The sequence below is a fragment of the Xenopus tropicalis genome, chromosome 9 (assembly GCF_000004195.4).
Source record: "Xenopus tropicalis strain Nigerian chromosome 9, UCB_Xtro_10.0, whole genome shotgun sequence".
Lineage (NCBI taxonomy): Eukaryota > Metazoa > Chordata > Amphibia > Anura > Pipidae > Xenopus > Xenopus tropicalis.
The window spans coordinates 5661969-5684072 of record NC_030685.2 but is presented as its reverse complement, the minus strand read 5'-3'; the positions used below and the strand labels follow the sequence as shown (position 1 = coordinate 5684072).

At 46.4% G+C, this 22104-nt stretch overlaps 1 protein-coding gene across 1 annotated transcript; it reads right to left on the bottom strand.

Moving 5' to 3' along the window:
• Positions 1-529: 529 nt before the first annotated feature.
• On the bottom strand, positions 530-21657 carry LOC101732196 (apoptosis-associated speck-like protein containing a CARD). The gene is made up of 3 exons (XM_031893408.1): positions 21319-21657; positions 5952-5993; positions 530-1064 (listed from the first exon to the last, which is right to left on the bottom strand). The coding sequence occupies exons 1-3, from the start codon at positions 21587-21589 to the stop codon at positions 802-804; spliced, it is 576 nt and encodes a 191-aa protein (XP_031749268.1). The 5' UTR covers positions 21590-21657; the 3' UTR covers positions 530-801.
• Positions 21658-22104: the final 447 nt, after the last annotated feature.

Below are 22104 nucleotides of genomic sequence, written 5' to 3'. Positions count from 1 at the left end.
GCACGGGGAGTATGGGCCGCAAGAGGAGTAAGGGCCGGCATGGGGAGTAAGGGCCGGCATGGGGAGTATGGGCCGACATGGGGAGTATGGGCCAGGAATGAGTATTGGCAGCAGTGAATATGTCCGGCCCATCCCGAGGGGGAGTGTAAATACCACTGGAACATGAATATGTTATTACATGTCACAAATTTACTCTTATGTCTAAATTCCCCCCTTCCCCCAGGTATGCGCAGATCTGTGCTGTACTGATAGTCAGTCTGATAGAGAGGATGAGCTGAAAGATTAGAGGTATTTACTGCAGGGGGGTCACACCGAGGAGCAATTACAATGTTTGACATTAAGAACAATGGCACACAGGCAGCTTTGTCCCCCGCCCCAAGGGCAAAAAAGAGCCTGAAATACCTTGGCGTTTGTTGTGCAGTAAGTGAAACTGTTGCTGTTTTACAGGGCTGCTACAGACACCCACAGGTACAGCAGCCTAATGAGCCCTCAGCTTGATTTCAGGAGGTGGGACTTATTCACAACAAAATTAATGTGAACCCGAAAAAGCAGTTTTATTTCATTAAGGTACAAAATGTAGTCAATGTTCCTATCTAAGTAAACAATATGACACCAGTGTCTCCCATGTTGTGCCCGTATGGGCCAAAAGCACCACTTTATGGATTGTGACACTTGGGTTTTCAGATACAGAAGCTAACAGTCCGACTGGCAGCATGAGAGGGTGGCATTCTGGGGGGGAGGCTGGCAGTCTGTAGCTGGAACTGGCCACGTATACAAACTGGAGCATTCTGGGAAGGAATCTTAGTTGTTTTCTAGGTCTCTGACCAGCGGCCCATTTTCCTCCAACAGGTACTGGTAGAACTTGTCCTTCTCAATCTTCCCCCAGGCCCTGACACAGTCATAGAGTTGCCTCATCCTCTCCTGGCAGGTTCCCTTGCTTCTCACTGTGTCGTACTGTTCCTGGGTCAGGGTCCCATCACCCAGCAGCTCATCCAGGACTGGATCAATGAGGGACACCCTGGCAATCAGAGCTGCTCGGTGCCGATCCACAAAGTGCTGCCCGTCTGTGGGAGGGAAGGAGAGACAATTTAGCCAATAGACAGATGAGGTTTAGGCTGGGTTTCCATGATTCCCTTTAATACAGTGAAATCTCCTCCCATGGCGTCTCCAAATCAGTAATGAAGAGAGGAAAGTAAATGTGGGGAGCTCAGTCCTTCATTGCGTCATTGTAGATTTGAGTCTGACTTTTCCTCAACTCACCTGTAGGGGTCACTCTCTGACTATCTGCCCCAGGCTTTACCGGAGGGGTTGAAGCAGCAACTGGAAACAAAACAGACAATGAAAGGGTAAATATTGAGCAGCCAGACCCTTAAGGTCCCCGTACACGTGAAGATTCGCTTGCTTGGCGACCTTGGACCTATGGGTGGGCGATATTGGGGAACGTGTAGGCTAATTCGAATCGAATTATAACGATGGGTATAGGCAAAGTCGGTTTGGGGGCCGCATCAACGAGCCGATGCGGCCCCCGATTTTTTTAACCTGCCCAATCGATATCTGGCCAATTTCAGGCCAGATATTGGTCGGGTATGGCCATCGTTTCTGCCCCTACATGGGCCGATAAGCTGCCGAATAGGTCCAAGGGGCCGATATCAGCGGCTACAATCGGCCCGTGTATGGGGACCCTTTGGCACCACATACTGTCCATGTATCAGCCCTTATATATGCAAAGTTATTCATAAAAGCCAACCTATAGCCTTACAGCTGTACTTCATCTGAAGGGCTTCAGTTTGCACTATTGCAGTATAAATTATTCCCACCCCCACCTTGCCCTTTACAAATTCCACTTGCCCTAGTGCCACATCCAGAGCCGGATTAAGACTAAATGGGGCCCCAGGCGAGGTAGCACTTTCAGGGGTCGGATTTACTAACACGGGTACAAAATTGCATCATTTCTACTGGTTAATATTTGCCCTGAACTGCAGTAAAATCATTTAGCTCTTTATTTTAGAATTTAAAGTTTTTGGTTGCCAGGGCACTGTCCTTAGCAACAAGGCAGCGGTATGAATGGCAGGCTGATAATGACAGATTTGATAATGCACCACTACTAAAAAAATAAGCTTCATTTTGAATTTGTCTATGGTTGCTACTAGCATTAACCTAGCAACTAAATCACATTTTAGAAAATAAAAAAGAAATGCAAATTTAATAAACACGATATATAAACAAGAAATATAAACTTGGCCTATTTGGGAAGAATTCTAGTTTTAGAAAGCGTTTTGCTAATTGTTAGTGAGATGAGTGCAGCGGCTTTATCTGCTACGACCTCTATCAGCGGCGAGACAAAAGGTGAAACTAGAACTTTCATGGCCCCACAGAAAAATCTTTAGCCCCCAACCCCATAATAAAAACATTTTGTGCCTATGGAGTAATTTTTTGTGCTAAAATTAATTTTTTGACGCTAGAATTGGTTTGTGCACACGGAATACATCTTGTTCTGACAAAATGCATTCTGTATTTACAAAATTATTTTTGCACTCAGAATTCATTTTGTGATAACAAAAATCCTTTTGTGACCATGGAATGTACACTGTGGTAAAAAAATGGTATAACTAGTAAAAAATACACACACTTTGGCTTTAAAAAATGCATTTTGTGGTACATGTTTCAGTGGATACAAAAAGCACCTCATATTAATGGCACCAGAATGAGGAATCTACATGTGCTTTATATGTTTTTATAAATGAATCAAGTCACAAAAATCAGAAAGATAACCACTATACAGCACTTCCAGGTAGAAATTCAGCCTTATTCCATACCACATATGTATCATATTGTGTGTGTTATGACATGATGTGACATGTATGAAGTATGGCAAGCTACAGTAGTGCCCCATCCCCCAAAAAACCCCTGAGGTCTGGAGCTTTATTTTCCAATATATGCTAACAGAAGCAATAGATATAACTGACAAACTATCTATAGTAATAGCAGTGTCAGGCTGAAGCACCAAAGTCCCACCAAAGAACCTGATAGTAAGGCCCCCCAACCATTAGGGACCTGTAAAATATCTATGGTCAGTAGAACAGTATCTATTATACTCATTGTTAGGCTGAAGCACCAAAGTCCCACCAAATAACCTGATAGTAAGGCCCCCCCAACCATTAGGGACCTGTAAAATATCTATGGTCAGTAGAACAGTATCTATTATACTCATTGTTAGGCTGAAGCACCAAAGTCCCACCAAATAACCTGATAGTAAGGCCCCCCCAACCATTAGGGACCTGTAAAATGTCTATGGTCAGTAGAACTGTATCTATTATACTCATTGTTAGGCTGAAGCACCAAAGTCCCACCAAAGAACCTGATAGTAAGGCCCCCCAACCATTAGGGACCTGTAAAATGTCTATGGTCAGTAGAACAGTATCTATTATACTCATTGTTAGGCCGAAACACCAAAGTCCCATCAAAGAACCTGATAGTAAGGCCCCCCAACCATTAGGGACCTGTAAAATGTCTATGGTCAGTAGAACAGTATCTATTATACTCATTGTTAGGCCGAAGCACCAAAGTCCCACCAAAGAACTTGATAGTAAGACCCGCCCCCCCCCCAACCATTAGGGACCTGTAAAATGTCTATGGCCAGTAGAACAGTATCTGTTATACTCATTGTTAGGCCGAAACACCAAAGTCCCACCAAAGAACCTGATATTAAGGCCCCCCAACCATTAGGGACCTGTAAAATGTCTATGGTCAGTAGAACAGTATCTATTATACTCATTGTAAGGCCAAAGCACCAAAGTCCCACCAAAGAACTTGATAGTAAGACCCGCCCCCCCCCAACCATTAGGGACCTGTAAAATGTCTATGGCCAGTAGAACAGTATCTGTTATACTCATTGTTAGGCCGAAACACCAAAGTCCCACCAAAGAACCTGATATTAAGGCCCCCCAACCATTAGGGACCTGTAAAATGTCTATGGCCAGTAGAACAGTATCTGTTATACTCATTGTTAGGCTGAAGCACCAAAGTCCCACTAAAGAATCTGATAGCAGTGTCAGACTGGGGTGTCAGGAGCCCACTAGGGCTGCTTCCTGGGGGCCCCCCATCCCAGTCACAAGCTTCTGCTACCCCCCCCCCCGGGCTACTGGAGGGAGTGGGAGGAGTGGGCTGGACAGCAGGGCCTACTGGGTTTTTTCCAGTGTCTTGCCAGTTTTTGGAGCTGGGGTTACGATCAGGAAGGATGGGGGGGGGCTGCTTCTTTAGGGGTTGGGACAAAAGGCACGGGGAGATGAGGGATGGGTACTGGGGAGGAAATATGAACCAAAACAGTGATATATTCAGATCATTGTCCCGAGGGCCCTGAAAGATTTGTCTGTGGGTCCCATTACTTTCTAGTTCCTCCAATCAGAATAAATGTAATTTGATAGATTTGATGATAAAAAATATGTTTTATTGAAACAAAACTATTTCACTGGAGACTGACACAGATCCATGGTATTGGCTGGAGATCAGCAACAACAAAAGGAACTTGAATCGTTTAGGAAATCCAGCAATTTAGAAACATTTTGACTTTTTTGATGTTGCCTGGAGGACAAATTCATCCTTCTGAGAGACCAATGAGCTCCTGGTGCCTATCGCAAGTCTGGACGGTTAGATGGGTGGCGCGCATTGGGGGGCACCATTGCAACTGGCGGTGCTGCTGCAGCTGTGGGGCAGAAGAACAAAGGATCATGGGATGCACATCAGTGTCTGTACATTACCTGCACTTTGTATTGGGTAATTATCTGCATACATTCATATGAAAGGGTCAGGGCCCTATTGAACATAGAGGACTAATTCCTGTGCTAAATCCCTGAGAGCAATCTGTATTGGGCCATGCCGGCCTCTGATTGGCTGTATAGTCATGTCTACAACATTCAGGATTTCAAATAATGCCCCCCTGCAGTGAGGCCACTAGGGGCAGTATTTACTCCTTAGTGTACTTCTATTAACCTTTATCTACTGTATATAGCACTGACTCATTTGTACAGAACGTTACAGAAATTTCGCACTATGACGAGTTTAAAGGAGACATATCCTATAAAAATTAAGAATATACCAGTGAATTATACTCCTCTAGATATAGAAGGATTGTGCTAAAAAAAAGTTGTGTTTCAGGCTGATTTATTGAGACATTCCACAAAAACCCCACTAGCCCCGCCCATCTGTTCCACTTCCTGTTTAACTTCTCCTTAAAAATGTGTCAATGACGGGCTGTCACTCACTATACTATTCTTATACTATTCTAAGCCTCCATAGGACTCGACAGATCAAACCTGCCAAATTGTTTTTTGATAAAAAAAACTTAGGAGAAGGAAAGGCTAATAAAGAGTTAATCCCAAGCTGCAGGCATACCTTCAGTTCTCTCAATAGTGCCCTCAAGTCTCCCCAAATTTTGCCTGTTCAGATGATCAGAAGCTTCTTAGGAAAAAAAAACGCCGAGCTGTGTAAACAAAATTCCCATAATGCCTCGCTCCTGCACCGAGACCCCTGTACATGCTCAGTTAATAAGACTATGAGGAAGCTTCCTGCTGATTGGCTCAGATCCACATTCCTAACGGGGGGAGGGAGTTCTTAGCATTCTTGTGGGAGGGGAGCAGAAGTGGGGAGAGAGCTGGGCAGACTCTGGCACAGGAAAAAAGGAGACAAGACATCCTGTTTCTTTTGATAGAGGACTCAGTGCAGCGTTTCTGTGAGTGCTTATGGCTGTATTTACATTGACCTTTCTGATAAACCTACTGAGTTTTTACCTTTCCTTCTTTCCTTCCAGTTATTCTCGAAAAACTCGAATATATCGGGGAAAATTTCCTAAAAACTCTAATTTTTTGAGAAACAATATCAGAAAAATTGAGTAAATGTGCCCCATAATCTCGGTATATTTCTACTGATTTGTTACTATGCTTGTTGCTACTCACCTCTCTGATCAGTTTCCATAGGCTGCTCTGTATGCTGGAAAACTGCAAACAGGAAAAGACAGATGAGACGAGTGCTCCCCGACACCCTAATAGAGGCAGGCAGTACTATCTGGGGCACGCCCTGTTTAGGGTCACACTGCTTACAATTAAAATGCAGCTCCCCTACTTATATTTGAACCCCAACTTCCAGTATCCCATATTAGCCATTGGACGCTGCATGTTGAAACAGTCCCGTCCCCAACATCATCTTGCCTTACTATACACTATCCCACACTCACAGCCCTATTCCCCTCACTATACACACAATACCACAGCTGCCTTACTATACACTATCCCACACTCACAGCCCTATTCCCCTCACTATACACACAATGCCACAGCTGCCTTACTATACACTATCCCACACTCACAGCCCTATTCCCCTCACTATACACACAATACCACAGCTGCCTTACTATACACTATCCCACACTCACAGCCCTATTCCCCTCACTATACACACAATGCCACAGCTGCCTTACTATACACTATCCCACACTCACAGCCCTATTCCCCTCACTATACACACAATACCACAGCTGCCTTACTATACACTATCCCACACTCACAGCCCTATTCCCCTCACTATACACACAATACCACAGCTGCCTTACTATACACTATCCCACACTAACAGCCCTATTCCCCTCACTATACACACAATACCACAGCTGCCTTACTATACACTATCCCACACTCACAGCCCTATTCCCCTCACTATACACACAATACCACAGCTGCCTTACTATACACTATCCCACACTCACAGCCCTATTCCCCTCACTATACACACAATACCACAGCTGCCTTACTGTACACTATCCCACACTCACAGTCCTATTCACCTCACTATACACACAATACCACAGCTGCCTTACTGTACACTATCCCACACTCACAGCCCTATTCCCCTCACTATACACACAATACCACAGCTGCCTTACTATACACTATCCCACACTCACAGCCCTATTCCCCTCACTATACACACAATACCACAGCTGCCTTACTATACACTATCCCACACTCACAGCCCTATTCCCCTCACTATACACACAATACCACAGCTGCCTTACTATACACTATCCCACACTCACAGCCCTATTCCCCTCACTATACACACAATACCACAGCTGCCTTACTATACACTATCCCACACTCATAGCCCTATTCCCCTCACTATACACACAATACCACAGCTGCCTTACTATACACTATCCCACACTCACAGCCCTATTCCCCTCACTATACACACAATACCACAGCTGCCTTACTATACACTATCCCACACTCACAGCCCTATTCCCCTCACTATACACACAATACCACAGCTGCCTTACTATACACTATCCCACACTCACAGCCCTATTCCCCTCACTATACACACAATACCACAGCTGCCTTACTATACACTATCCCACACTCACAGCCCTATTCCCCTCACTATACACACAATGCCACAGCTGCCTTACTATACACTATCCCACACTCACAGCCCTGTTCCCCTCACTATACACACAATACCACAGCTGCCTTACTGTACACTATCCCACACTCACAGCCCTATTCCCCTCACTATACACACAATACCACAGCTGCCTTACTGTACACTATCCCACACTCACAGCCCTATTCCCCTCACTATACACACAATACCACAGCTGCCTTACTATACACTATCCCACACTCACAGCCCTATTCCCCTCACTATACACACAATACCACAGCTGCCTTACTATACACTATCCCACACTCACAGCCCTATTCCCCTCACTATACACACAATACCACAGCTGCCTTACTATACACTATCCCACACTCACAGCCCTATTCCCCTCACTATACACACAATACCACAGCTGCCTTACTATACACTATCCCACACTCACAGCCCTGTTCCCCTCACTATACACACAATACCACAGCTGCCTTACTATACACTATCCCACACTCACAGCCCTGTTCCCCTCACTATACACACAATACCACAGCTCTTTCTGTTATCTTGCCTTACTATACACCAGTGATCCCCAACCAGTGGCTCGTGAGCAACATGTTGCTCACCAACCCCTTGGATGTTGCTCCCAGTGGCCTCAAACAGGTGCTTATTTTTGAATTTCTAGTCTGGATGCAAGCTTTAATTGCATAAAAACCCAGTGTAATTGCCAAACAGAGCTCTCTGTAGGCTTTCAGTCAATATAGGGGCTATCAAACAGCCAATTATAGCTCTCATTGGCACCTCCAGGAACTTTTTTCATGCTTGTGTTGCTCTCCAAAACCTTTTTCATTTGAATGTGGCTCACAGGTAAAAAAGGTTGGGGATCCCTGCTATACACTATCCCACACTCACAGCCCTATTCCCCTCACTATACACACAATGCCACAGCTGCCTTACTATACACTATCCCACACTCACAGCCCTATTCCCCTCACTATACACACAATACCACAGCTGCCTTACTATACACTATCCCACACTCACAGCCCTATTCCCCTCACTATACACACAATACCACAGCTGCCTTACTATACACTATCCCACACTCACAGCCCTATTCCCCTCACTATACACACAATACCACAGCTGCCTTACTATACACTATGCCACACTCACAGCCCTATTCCCCTCACTATACACACAATACCACAGCTGCCTTACTATACACTATCCCACACTCACAGCCCTATTCCCCTCACTATACACACAATACCACAGCTGCATTACTATACACTATCCCACACTCACAGCCCTATTCCCCTCACTATACACACAATACCACAGCTGCCTTACTATACACTATCCCACACTCACAGCCCTATTCCCCTCACTATACACACAATACCACAGCTGCCTTACTATACACTATCCCACACTCACAGCCCTATTCCCCTCACTATACACACAATACCACAGCTGCCTTACTATACGCTATCCCACACTCACAGCCCTATTCCCCTCACTATACACACAATACCACAGCTGCCTTACTGTACACTATCCCACACTCACAGCCCTATTCCCCTCACTATACACACAATACCACAGCTGCCTTACTGTACGCTATCCCACACTCACAGCCCTATTCCCCTCACTATACACACAATACCACAGCTGCCTTACTATACGCTATCCCACACTCACAGCCCTATTCCCCTCACTATACACACAATACCACAGCTGCCTTACTGTACACTATCCCACACTCACAGCCCTATTCCCCTCACTATACACACAATACCACAGCTGCCTTACTGTACACTATCCCACACTCACAGCCCTATTCCCCTCACTATACACACAATACCACAGCTGCCTTACTATACACTATCCCACACTCACAGCCCTATTCCCCTCACTATACACACAATGCCACAGCTGCCTTACTATACACTATCCCACACTCACAGCCCTGTTACCCTCACTATACACACAATACCACAGCTGCCTTACTATACACTATCCCACACTCACAGCCCTATTCCCCTCACTATACACACAATACCACAGCTGCCTTACTATACACTATGCCACACTCACAGCCCTATTCCCCTCACTATACACACAATACCACAGCTGCCTTACTATACACTATCCCACACTCACAGCCCTATTCCCCTCACTATACACACAATACCACAGCTGCCTTACTGTACACTATCCCACACTCACAGCCCTATTCCCCTCACTATACACACAATACCACAGCTGCCTTACTATACACTATCCCACACTCACAGCCCTATTCCCCTCACTATACACACAATACCACAGCTGCCTTACTATACACTATCCCACACTCACAGCCCTATTCCCCTCACTATACACACAATACCACGGCTGCCTTACTATACACTATCCCACACTCACAGCCCTATTCCCCTCACTATACACACAATGCCACAGCTGCCTTACTATACACTATCCCACACTCACAGCCCTGTTCCCCTCACTATACACACAATACCACAGCTGCCTTACTATACACTATCCCACACTCACAGCCCTGTTCCCCTCACTATACACACAATACCACAGCTCTTTCTGTTATCTTGCCTTACTATACACCAGTGATCCCCAACCAGTGGCTCGTGAGCAACATGTTGCTCACCAACCCTTGGATGTTGCTCCCAGTGGCCTCAAACAGGTGCTTATTTTTGAATTTCTAGTCTGGATGCAAGCTTTAATTGCATAAAAACCCAGTGTAATTGCCAAACAGAGCTCTCTTTAGGCTTTCAGTCAATATAGGGGCTATCAAACAGCCAATTATAGCTCTCATTGGCACCTCCAGGAACTTTTTTCATGCTTGTGTTGCTCTCCAAAACCTTTTTCATTTGAATGTGGCTCACAGGTAAAAAAGGTTGGGGATCCCTGCTATACACTATCCCACACTCACAGCCCTATTCCCCTCACTATACACACAATACCACAGCTGCCTTACTATACGCTATCCCACACTCACAGCCCTATTCCCCTCACTATACACACAATACCACAGCTGCCTTACTATACACTATCCCACACTCACAGCCCTATTCCCCTCACTATACACACAATACCACAGCTGCCTTACTATACGCTATCCCACACTCACAGCCCTATTCCCCTCACTATACACACAATACCACAGCTGCCTTACTGTACACTATCCCACACTCACAGCCCTATTCCCCTCACTATACACACAATGCCACAGCTGCCTTACTGTACACTATCCCACACTCACAGCCCTATTCCCCTCACTATACACACAATACCACAGCTGCCTTACTGTACACTATCCCACACTCACAGCCCTATTCCCCTCACTATACACACAATGCCACAGCTGCCTTACTATACACTATCCCACACTCACAGCCCTATTCCCCTCACTATACACACAATACCACAGCTGCCTTACTATACACTATCCCACACTCACAGCCCTATTCCCCTCACTATACACACAATACCACAGCTGCCTTACTATACACTATCCCACACTCACAGCCCTATTCCCCTCACTATACACACAATGCCACAGCTGCCTTACTATACACTATCCCACACTCACAGCCCTATTCCCCTCACTATACACACAATACCACAGCTGCCTTACTGTACACTATCCCACACTCACAGCCCTATTCCCCTCACTATACACACAATACCACAGCTGCCTTACTATACACTATCCCACACTCACAGCCCTATTCCCCTCACTATACACACAATACCACAGCTGCCTTACTATACACTATCCCACACTCACAGCCCTATTCCCCTCACTATACACACAATACCACGGCTGCCTTACTATACACTATCCCACACTCACAGCCCTATTCCCCTCACTATACACACAATACCACAGCTGCCTTACTGTACACTATCCCACACTCACAGCCCTGTTCCCCTCACTATACACACAATACCACAGCTGCCTTACTGTACACTATCCCACACTCACAGCCCTATTCCCCTCACTATACACACAATACCACAGCTGCCTTACTGTACACTATCCCACACTCACAGCCCTATTCCCCTCACTATACACACAATACCACAGCTGCCTTACTGTACACTATCCCACACTCACAGCCCTATTCCCCTCACTATACACACAATGCCACAGCTGCCTTACTATACACTATCCCACACTCACAGCCCTATTCCCCTCACTATACACACAATACCACAGCTGCCTTACTATACACTATCCCACACTCACAGCCCTATTCCCCTCACTATACACACAATACCACAGCTGCCTTACTATACACTATCCCACACTCACAGCCCTATTCCCCTCACTATACACACAATACCACAGCTGCCTTACTATACACTATCCCACACTCACAGCCCTATTCCCCTCACTATACACACAATGCCACAGCTGCCTTACTATACACTATCCCACACTCACAGCCCTATTCCCCTCACTATACACACAATACCACAGCTGCCTTACTATACACTATCCCACACTCACAGCCCTATTCCCCTCACTATACACACAATACCACAGCTGCCTTACTATACACTATCCCACACTCACAGCCCTATTCCCCTCACTATACACACAATACCACAGCTGCCTTACTATACACTATCCCACACTCACAGCCCTATTCCCCTCACTATACACACAATACCACGGCTGCCTTACTATACACTATCCCACACTCACAGCCCTATTCCCCTCACTATACACACAATACCACAGCTGCCTTACTGTACACTATCCCACACTCACAGCCCTGTTCCCCTCACTATACACACAATACCACAGCTGCCTTACTGTACACTATCCCACACTCACAGCCCTGTTCCCCTCACTATACACACAATACCACAGCTGCCTTACTGTACACTATCCCACACTCACAGCCCTATTCCCCTCACTATACACACAATACCACAGCTGCCTTACTATACACTATCCCACACTCACAGCCCTATTCCCCTCACTATACACACAATACCACAGCTGCCTTACTATACACTATCCCACACTCACAGCCCTATTCCCCTCACTATACACACAATACCACAGCTGCCTTACTATACACTATCCCACACTCACAGCCCTATTCCCCTCACTATACACACAATACCACAGCTGCCTTACTATACACTATCCCACACTCACAGCCCTGTTCCCCTCACTATACACACAATACCACAGCTCTTTCTGTTATCTTGCCTTACTATACACCAGTGATCCCCAACCAGTGGCTCGTGAGCAACATGTTGCTCACCAACCCCTTGGATGTTGCTCCCAGTGGCCTCAAACAGGTGCTTATTTTTGAATTTCTAGTCTGGATGCAAGCTTTAATTGCATAAAAACCCAGTGTAATTGCCAAACAGAGCTCTCTGTAGGCTTTCAGTCAATATAGGGGCTATCAAACAGCCAATTATAGCTCTCATTGGCACCTCCAGGAACTTTTTTCATGCTTGTGTTGCTCTCCAAAACCTTTTTCATTTGAATGTGGCTCACAGGTAAAAAAGGTTGGGGATCCCTGCTATACACTATCCCACACTCACAGCCCTATTCCCCTCACTATACACACAATGCCACAGCTGCCTTACTATACACTATCCCACACTCACAGCCCTATTCCCCTCACTATACACACAATACCACAGCTGCCTTACTATACACTATCCCACACTCACAGCCCTATTCCCCTCACTATACACACAATACCACAGCTGCCTTACTATACACTATCCCACACTCACAGCCCTATTCCCCTCACTATACACACAATACCACAGCTGCCTTACTATACACTATGCCACACTCACAGCCCTATTCCCCTCACTATACACACAATACCACAGCTGCCTTACTATACACTATCCCACACTCACAGCCCTATTCCCCTCACTATACACACAATACCACAGCTGCATTACTATACACTATCCCACACTCACAGCCCTATTCCCCTCACTATACACACAATACCACAGCTGCCTTACTATACACTATCCCACACTCACAGCCCTATTCCCCTCACTATACACACAATACCACAGCTGCCTTACTATACACTATCCCACACTCACAGCCCTATTCCCCTCACTATACACACAATACCACAGCTGCCTTACTATACGCTATCCCACACTCACAGCCCTATTCCCCTCACTATACACACAATACCACAGCTGCCTTACTGTACACTATCCCACACTCACAGCCCTATTCCCCTCACTATACACACAATACCACAGCTGCCTTACTGTACGCTATCCCACACTCACAGCCCTATTCCCCTCACTATACACACAATACCACAGCTGCCTTACTATACGCTATCCCACACTCACAGCCCTATTCCCCTCACTATACACACAATACCACAGCTGCCTTACTGTACACTATCCCACACTCACAGCCCTATTCCCCTCACTATACACACAATACCACAGCTGCCTTACTGTACACTATCCCACACTCACAGCCCTATTCCCCTCACTATACACACAATACCACAGCTGCCTTACTATACACTATCCCACACTCACAGCCCTATTCCCCTCACTATACACACAATGCCACAGCTGCCTTACTATACACTATCCCACACTCACAGCCCTGTTACCCTCACTATACACACAATACCACAGCTGCCTTACTATACACTATCCCACACTCACAGCCCTATTCCCCTCACTATACACACAATACCACAGCTGCCTTACTATACACTATGCCACACTCACAGCCCTATTCCCCTCACTATACACACAATACCACAGCTGCCTTACTATACACTATCCCACACTCACAGCCCTATTCCCCTCACTATACACACAATACCACAGCTGCCTTACTGTACACTATCCCACACTCACAGCCCTATTCCCCTCACTATACACACAATACCACAGCTGCCTTACTATACACTATCCCACACTCACAGCCCTATTCCCCTCACTATACACACAATACCACAGCTGCCTTACTATACACTATCCCACACTCACAGCCCTATTCCCCTCACTATACACACAATACCACGGCTGCCTTACTATACACTATCCCACACTCACAGCCCTATTCCCCTCACTATACACACAATGCCACAGCTGCCTTACTATACACTATCCCACACTCACAGCCCTGTTCCCCTCACTATACACACAATACCACAGCTGCCTTACTATACACTATCCCACACTCACAGCCCTGTTCCCCTCACTATACACACAATACCACAGCTCTTTCTGTTATCTTGCCTTACTATACACCAGTGATCCCCAACCAGTGGCTCGTGAGCAACATGTTGCTCACCAACCCCTTGGATGTTGCTCCCAGTGGCCTCAAACAGGTGCTTATTTTTGAATTTCTAGTCTGGATGCAAGCTTTAATTGCATAAAAACCCAGTGTAATTGCCAAACAGAGCTCTCTTTAGGCTTTCAGTCAATATAGGGGCTATCAAACAGCCAATTATAGCTCTCATTGGCACCTCCAGGAACTTTTTTCATGCTTGTGTTGCTCTCCAAAACCTTTTTCATTTGAATGTGGCTCACAGGTAAAAAAGGTTGGGGATCCCTGCTATACACTATCCCACACTCACAGCCCTATTCCCCTCACTATACACACAATACCACAGCTGCCTTACTATACGCTATCCCACACTCACAGCCCTATTCCCCTCACTATACACACAATACCACAGCTGCCTTACTATACACTATCCCACACTCACAGCCCTATTCCCCTCACTATACACACAATACCACAGCTGCCTTACTATACGCTATCCCACACTCACAGCCCTATTCCCCTCACTATACACACAATACCACAGCTGCCTTACTGTACACTATCCCACACTCACAGCCCTATTCCCCTCACTATACACACAATGCCACAGCTGCCTTACTGTACACTATCCCACACTCACAGCCCTATTCCCCTCACTATACACACAATACCACAGCTGCCTTACTGTACACTATCCCACACTCACAGCCCTATTCCCCTCACTATACACACAATGCCACAGCTGCCTTACTATACACTATCCCACACTCACAGCCCTATTCCCCTCACTATACACACAATACCACAGCTGCCTTACTATACACTATCCCACACTCACAGCCCTATTCCCCTCACTATACACACAATACCACAGCTGCCTTACTATACACTATCCCACACTCACAGCCCTATTCCCCTCACTATACACACAATGCCACAGCTGCCTTACTATACACTATCCCACACTCACAGCCCTATTCCCCTCACTATACACACAATACCACAGCTGCCTTACTGTACACTATCCCACACTCACAGCCCTATTCCCCTCACTATACACACAATACCACAGCTGCCTTACTATACACTATCCCACACTCACAGCCCTATTCCCCTCACTATACACACAATACCACAGCTGCCTTACTATACACTATCCCACACTCACAGCCCTATTCCCCTCACTATACACACAATACCACGGCTGCCTTACTATACACTATCCCACACTCACAGCCCTATTCCCCTCACTATACACACAATACCACAGCTGCCTTACTGTACACTATCCCACACTCACAGCCCTGTTCCCCTCACTATACACACAATACCACAGCTGCCTTACTGTACACTATCCCACACTCACAGCCCTATTCCCCTCACTATACACACAATACCACAGCTGCCTTACTGTACACTATCCCACACTCACAGCCCTATTCCCCTCACTATACACACAATACCACAGCTGCCTTACTGTACACTATCCCACACTCACAGCCCTATTCCCCTCACTATACACACAATGCCACAGCTGCCTTACTATACACTATCCCACACTCACAGCCCTATTCCCCTCACTATACACACAATACCACAGCTGCCTTACTATACACTATCCCACACTCACAGCCCTATTCCCCTCACTATACACACAATACCACAGCTGCCTTACTATACACTATCCCACACTCACAGCCCTATTCCCCTCACTATACACACAATACCACAGCTGCCTTACTATACACTATCCCACACTCACAGCCCTATTCCCCTCACTATACACACAATGCCACAGCTGCCTTACTATACACTATCCCACACTCACAGCCCTATTCCCCTCACTATACACACAATACCACAGCTGCCTTACTATACACTATCCCACACTCACAGCCCTATTCCCCTCACTATACACACAATACCACAGCTGCCTTACTATACACTATCCCACACTCACAGCCCTATTCCCCTCACTATACACACAATACCACAGCTGCCTTACTATACACTATCCCACACTCACAGCCCTATTCCCCTCACTATACACACAATACCACGGCTGCCTTACTATACACTATCCCACACTCACAGCCCTATTCCCCTCACTATACACACAATACCACAGCTGCCTTACTGTACACTATCCCACACTCACAGCCCTGTTCCCCTCACTATACACACAATACCACAGCTGCCTTACTGTACACTATCCCACACTCACAGCCCTGTTCCCCTCACTATACACACAATACCACAGCTGCCTTACTGTACACTATCCCACACTCACAGCCCTATTCCCCTCACTATACACACAATACCACAGCTGCCTTACTATACACTATCCCACACTCACAGCCCTATTCCCCTCACTATACACACAATACCACAGCTGCCTTACTATACACTATCCCACACTCACAGCCCTATTCCCCTCACTATACACACAATACCACAGCTGCCTTACTATACACTATCCCACACTCACAGCCCTATTCCCCTCACTATACACACAATACCACAGCTGCCTTACTATACACTATCCCACACTCACAGCCCTGTTCCCCTCACTATACACACAATACCACAGCTCTTTCTGTTATCTTGCCTTACTATACACCAGTGATCCCCAACCAGTGGCTCGTGAGCAACATGTTGCTCACCAACCCCTTGGATGTTGCTCCCAGTGGCCTCAAACAGGTGCTTATTTTTGAATTTCTAGTCTGGATGCAAGCTTTAATTGCATAAAAACCCAGTGTAATTGCCAAACAGAGCTCTCTGTAGGCTTTCAGTCAATATAGGGGCTATCAAACAGCCAATTATAGCTCTCATTGGCACCTCCAGGAACTTTTTTCATGCTTGTGTTGCTCTCCAAAACCTTTTCATTTGAATGTGGCTCACAGGTAAAAAAGGTTGGGGATCCCTGCTATACACTATCCCACACTCACAGCCCTATTCCCCTCACTATACACACAATACCACAGCTGCCTTACTATACACTATCCCACACTCACAGCCCTATTCCCCTCACTATACACACAATGCCACAGCTGCCTTACTATACACTATCCCACACTCACAGCCCTGTTACCCTCACTATACACACAATACCACAGCTGCCTTACTATACACTATCCCACACTCACAGCCCTATTCCCCTCACTATACACACAATACCACAGCTGCCTTACTATACACTATCCCACACTCACAGCCCTATTCCCCTCACTATACACACAATACCACAGCTGCCTTACTATACACTATGCCACACTCACAGCCCTATTCCCCTCACTATACACACAATACCACAGCTGCCTTACTATACACTATCCCACACTCACAGCCCTATTCCCCTCACTATACACACAATACCACAGCTGCCTTACTGTACACTATCCCACACTCACAGCCCTATTCCCCTCACTATACACACAATACCACAGCTGCCTTACTATACACTATCCCACACTCACAGCCCTATTCCCCTCACTATACACACAATACCACAGCTGCCTTACTGTACACTATCCCACACTCACAGCCCTATTCCCCTCACTATACACACAATACCACAGCTGCCTTACTATACGCTATCCCACACTCACAGCCCTATTCCCCTCACTATACACACAATACCACAGCTGCCTTACTATACACTATCCCACACTCACAGCCCTATTCCCCTCACTATACACACAATTACCACGGCTGCCTTACTATACACTATCCCACACTCACAGCCCTATTCCCCTCACTATACACACAATGCCACAGCTGCCTTACTATACACTATCCCACACTCACAGCCCTATTCCCCTCACTATACACACAATACCACAGCTGCCTTACTGTACACTATCCCCACACTCACAGCCCTATTCCCCTCACTATACACACAATACCACAGCTGCCTTACTATACACTATCCCACACTCACAGCCCTATTCCCCTCACTATACACACAATACCACAGCTGCCTTACTATACCACTATCCCACACTCACAGCCCTATTCCCCTCACTATACACACAATACCACAGCTGCCTTACTATACACTATCCCACACTCACAGCCCTATTCCCCTCACTATACACACAATACCACAGCTGCCTTACTATACACTATCCCACACTCACAGCCCTATTCCCTCACTATACACACAATACCACAGCTGCCTTACTATACACTATCCCACACTCACAGCCCTATTCCCCTCACTATACACACAATACCACGGCTGCCTTACTATACACTATCCCACACTCACAGCCCTATTCCCCTCACTATACACACAATGCTACAGCTGCCTTACTATACACTATCCCACACTCACAGCCCTATTCCCCTCACTATACACACAATACCACAGCTGCCTTACTATACACTATCCCACACTCACAGCCCTATTCCCCTCACTATACACACAATACCACGGCTGCCTTACTATACACTATCCCACACTCACAGCCCTATTCCCCTCACTATACACACAATGCCACAGCTGCCTTACTATACACTATCCCACACTCACAGCCCTATTCCCCTCACTATACACACAATACCACAGCTGCCTTACTATACACTATCCACACTCACAGCCCTATTCCCCTCACTATACCACACAATACCACAGCTGCCTTACTATACACTATCCCACACTCACAGCCCTGTTCCCCTCACTATACACACAATACCACAAGCTCTTTCTGTTATCTTGCCTTACTATACACCAGTGATCCCCAACCAGTGGCTCGTGAGCAACATGTTGCTCACCAACCCCTTGGATGTTGCTCCCAGTGGCCTCAAACAGGTGCTTATTTTTGAATTTCTAGTCTGGATGCAAGCTTTAATTGCATAAAAACCCAGTGTAATTGCCAAACAGAGCTCTCTGTAGGCTTTCAGTCAATATAGGGGCTATCAAACAGCCAATTATAGCTCTCATTGGCACCTCCAGGAACTTTTTTCATGCTTGTGTTGCTCTCCAAAACCTTTTTCATTTGAATGTGGCTCACAGGTAAAAAAGGTTGGGGATCCCTGCTATACCACTATCCCACACTCACAGCCCTATTCCCCTCACTATACACACAATACCACAGCTGCCTTACTATACACTATCCCACACTCACAGCCCTATTCCCCTCACTATACACACAATACCACAGCTGCCTTACTATACACTATCCCACACTCACAGCCCTATTCCCCTCACTATACACACAATACCACAGCTGCCTTACTGTACACTATCCCACACTCACAGCCCTATTCCCCTCACTATACACACAATACCACAGCTGCCTTACTGTACACTATCCCACACTCACAGCCCTATTCCCCTCACTATACACACAATACCACAGCTGCCTTACTATACACTATCCCACACTCACAGCCCTATTCCCCTCACTATACACACAATACCACAGCTGCCTTACTATACGCTATCCCACACTCACAGCCCTATTCCCCTCACTATACACACAATACCACAGCTGCCTTACTATACACTATCCCACACTCACAGCCCTATTCCCCTCACTATACACACAATACCACAGCTGCCTTACTGTACACTATCCCACACTCACAGCCCTATTCCCCTCACTATACACACAATACCACAGCTGCCTTACTATACACTATCCCACACTCACAGCCCTATTCCCCTCACTATACACACAATACCACAGCTGCCTTACTGTACACTATCCCACACTCACAGCCCTATTCCCCTCACTATACACACAATGCCACAGCTGCCTTACTATACACTATCCCACACTCACAGCCCTATTCCCCTCACTATACACACAATACCACAGCTGCCTTACTGTACACTATCCCACACTCACAGCCCTATTCCCCTCACTATACACACAATACCACAGCTGCCTTACTATACACTATCCCACACTCACAGCCCTATTCCCCTCACTATACACACAATACCACAGCTGCCTTACTATACACTATCCCACACTCACAGCCCTATTCCCCTCACTATACACACAATACCACGGCTGCCTTACTATACACTATCCCACACTCACAGCCCTATTCCCCTCACTATACACACAATACCACAGCTGCCTTACTGTACACTATCCCACACTCACAGCCCTATTCCCCTCACTATACACACAATACCACAGCTGCCTTACTATACACTATCCCACACTCACAGCCCTATTCCCCTCACTATACACACAATACCACAGCTGCCTTACTGTACACTATCCCACACTCACAGCCCTATTCCCCTCACTATACACACAATACCACAGCTGCCTTACTATACACTATCCCACACTCACAGCCCTATTCCCCTCACTATACACACAATACCACAGCTGCCTTACTGTACACTATCCCACACTCACAGTCCTATTCCCCTCACTATACACACAATACCACAGCTGCCTTACTGTACACTTGCTGCTGTGAGTGGCCCCACAAGGAGTGGCCCCTGGCTTGGTTCTTACAGTTGGCATCCCTAGGCTCTAGAGACCAAGCCGCTGTGGGTCACATTAGACAGACACCGGATGAGAGTCACTTACTTCCCAAAGCTTTAGCAAGGTCCTGACAGGCCTCCTTCTCACCAATAGAATGCAACACCCGTAAGGCCACATTAATCCCAACGGACTCAGTGTAGTTGCTGATAATACGATTTGCAACATCGCCGGCATCTTTATCCTGCAACTGACTCCATGGGATCGGTTTGTAGCTGTCAACTTCCAATTTATTCAGCTTTTCCTTAAACCTCTTGAACCTCTCCTGGGGCAGGTTCTCCAGGGTAAAAACCAGTTTATCCCAGGGGGTCTGTGCCATTGTGGGTGCGCGGCTCCTGTTTGCGCCCGTGCCAGTTACACACAGTTAAACTCCTGCTCAGTGTGCTCTTTTCCTCTGTACCTGCCCCTCTGCCCCTCCCAGTTATACATTATTATGTGTCATATCAGTCAGGTTTGTGAGTTCCAGGAAACTGAGACGGAAACTGCTGCTGCCTTTCTATGTATAGCTAACACTACCACAATTTTGTTGGTGTTAATTCCCATAGAGATTTATTAAAGGGTTAGTAAACCCTGCTGCACGGCTCAACCAAACTTGTTACTAATTACATATCCCAGAATAATGTAACATATAATGATGGGTATATGATGCAAGCGATTTCATTAATTTGTTTACCCAGATATACAGTCAATCCTGGGACTCCTACCAGTGAGAATCCTAGCGCTATTATTTCAGACTTAGACATTAGGAGTCTGACCCACAATCTTCAGGTAGGTGTACATAATCTGTGCCTCTCTTAAGGCATTGGGCCTGTGTGGTGGGGGTGGGCTGTAGGA

Bases quoted from the DNA above. Each gene is read 5' to 3' on its own strand.
- LOC101732196 (XM_031893408.1), bottom strand. From the start codon at position 21,589: ATGGCACAGACCCCCTGGGATAAACTGGTTTTTACCCTGGAGAACCTG. The intron at 5,994-21,318 runs GTAAGTGACTCT...TCCTGTTTGCAG, and splicing joins CCTTGCTAAAGCTTTGGGAA to TTTTCCAGCATACAGAGCAG. The intron at 1,065-5,951 runs GTGAGTAGCAAC...TCCCTCCCACAG, and splicing joins TATGGAAACTGATCAGAGAG to ACGGGCAGCACTTTGTGGAT.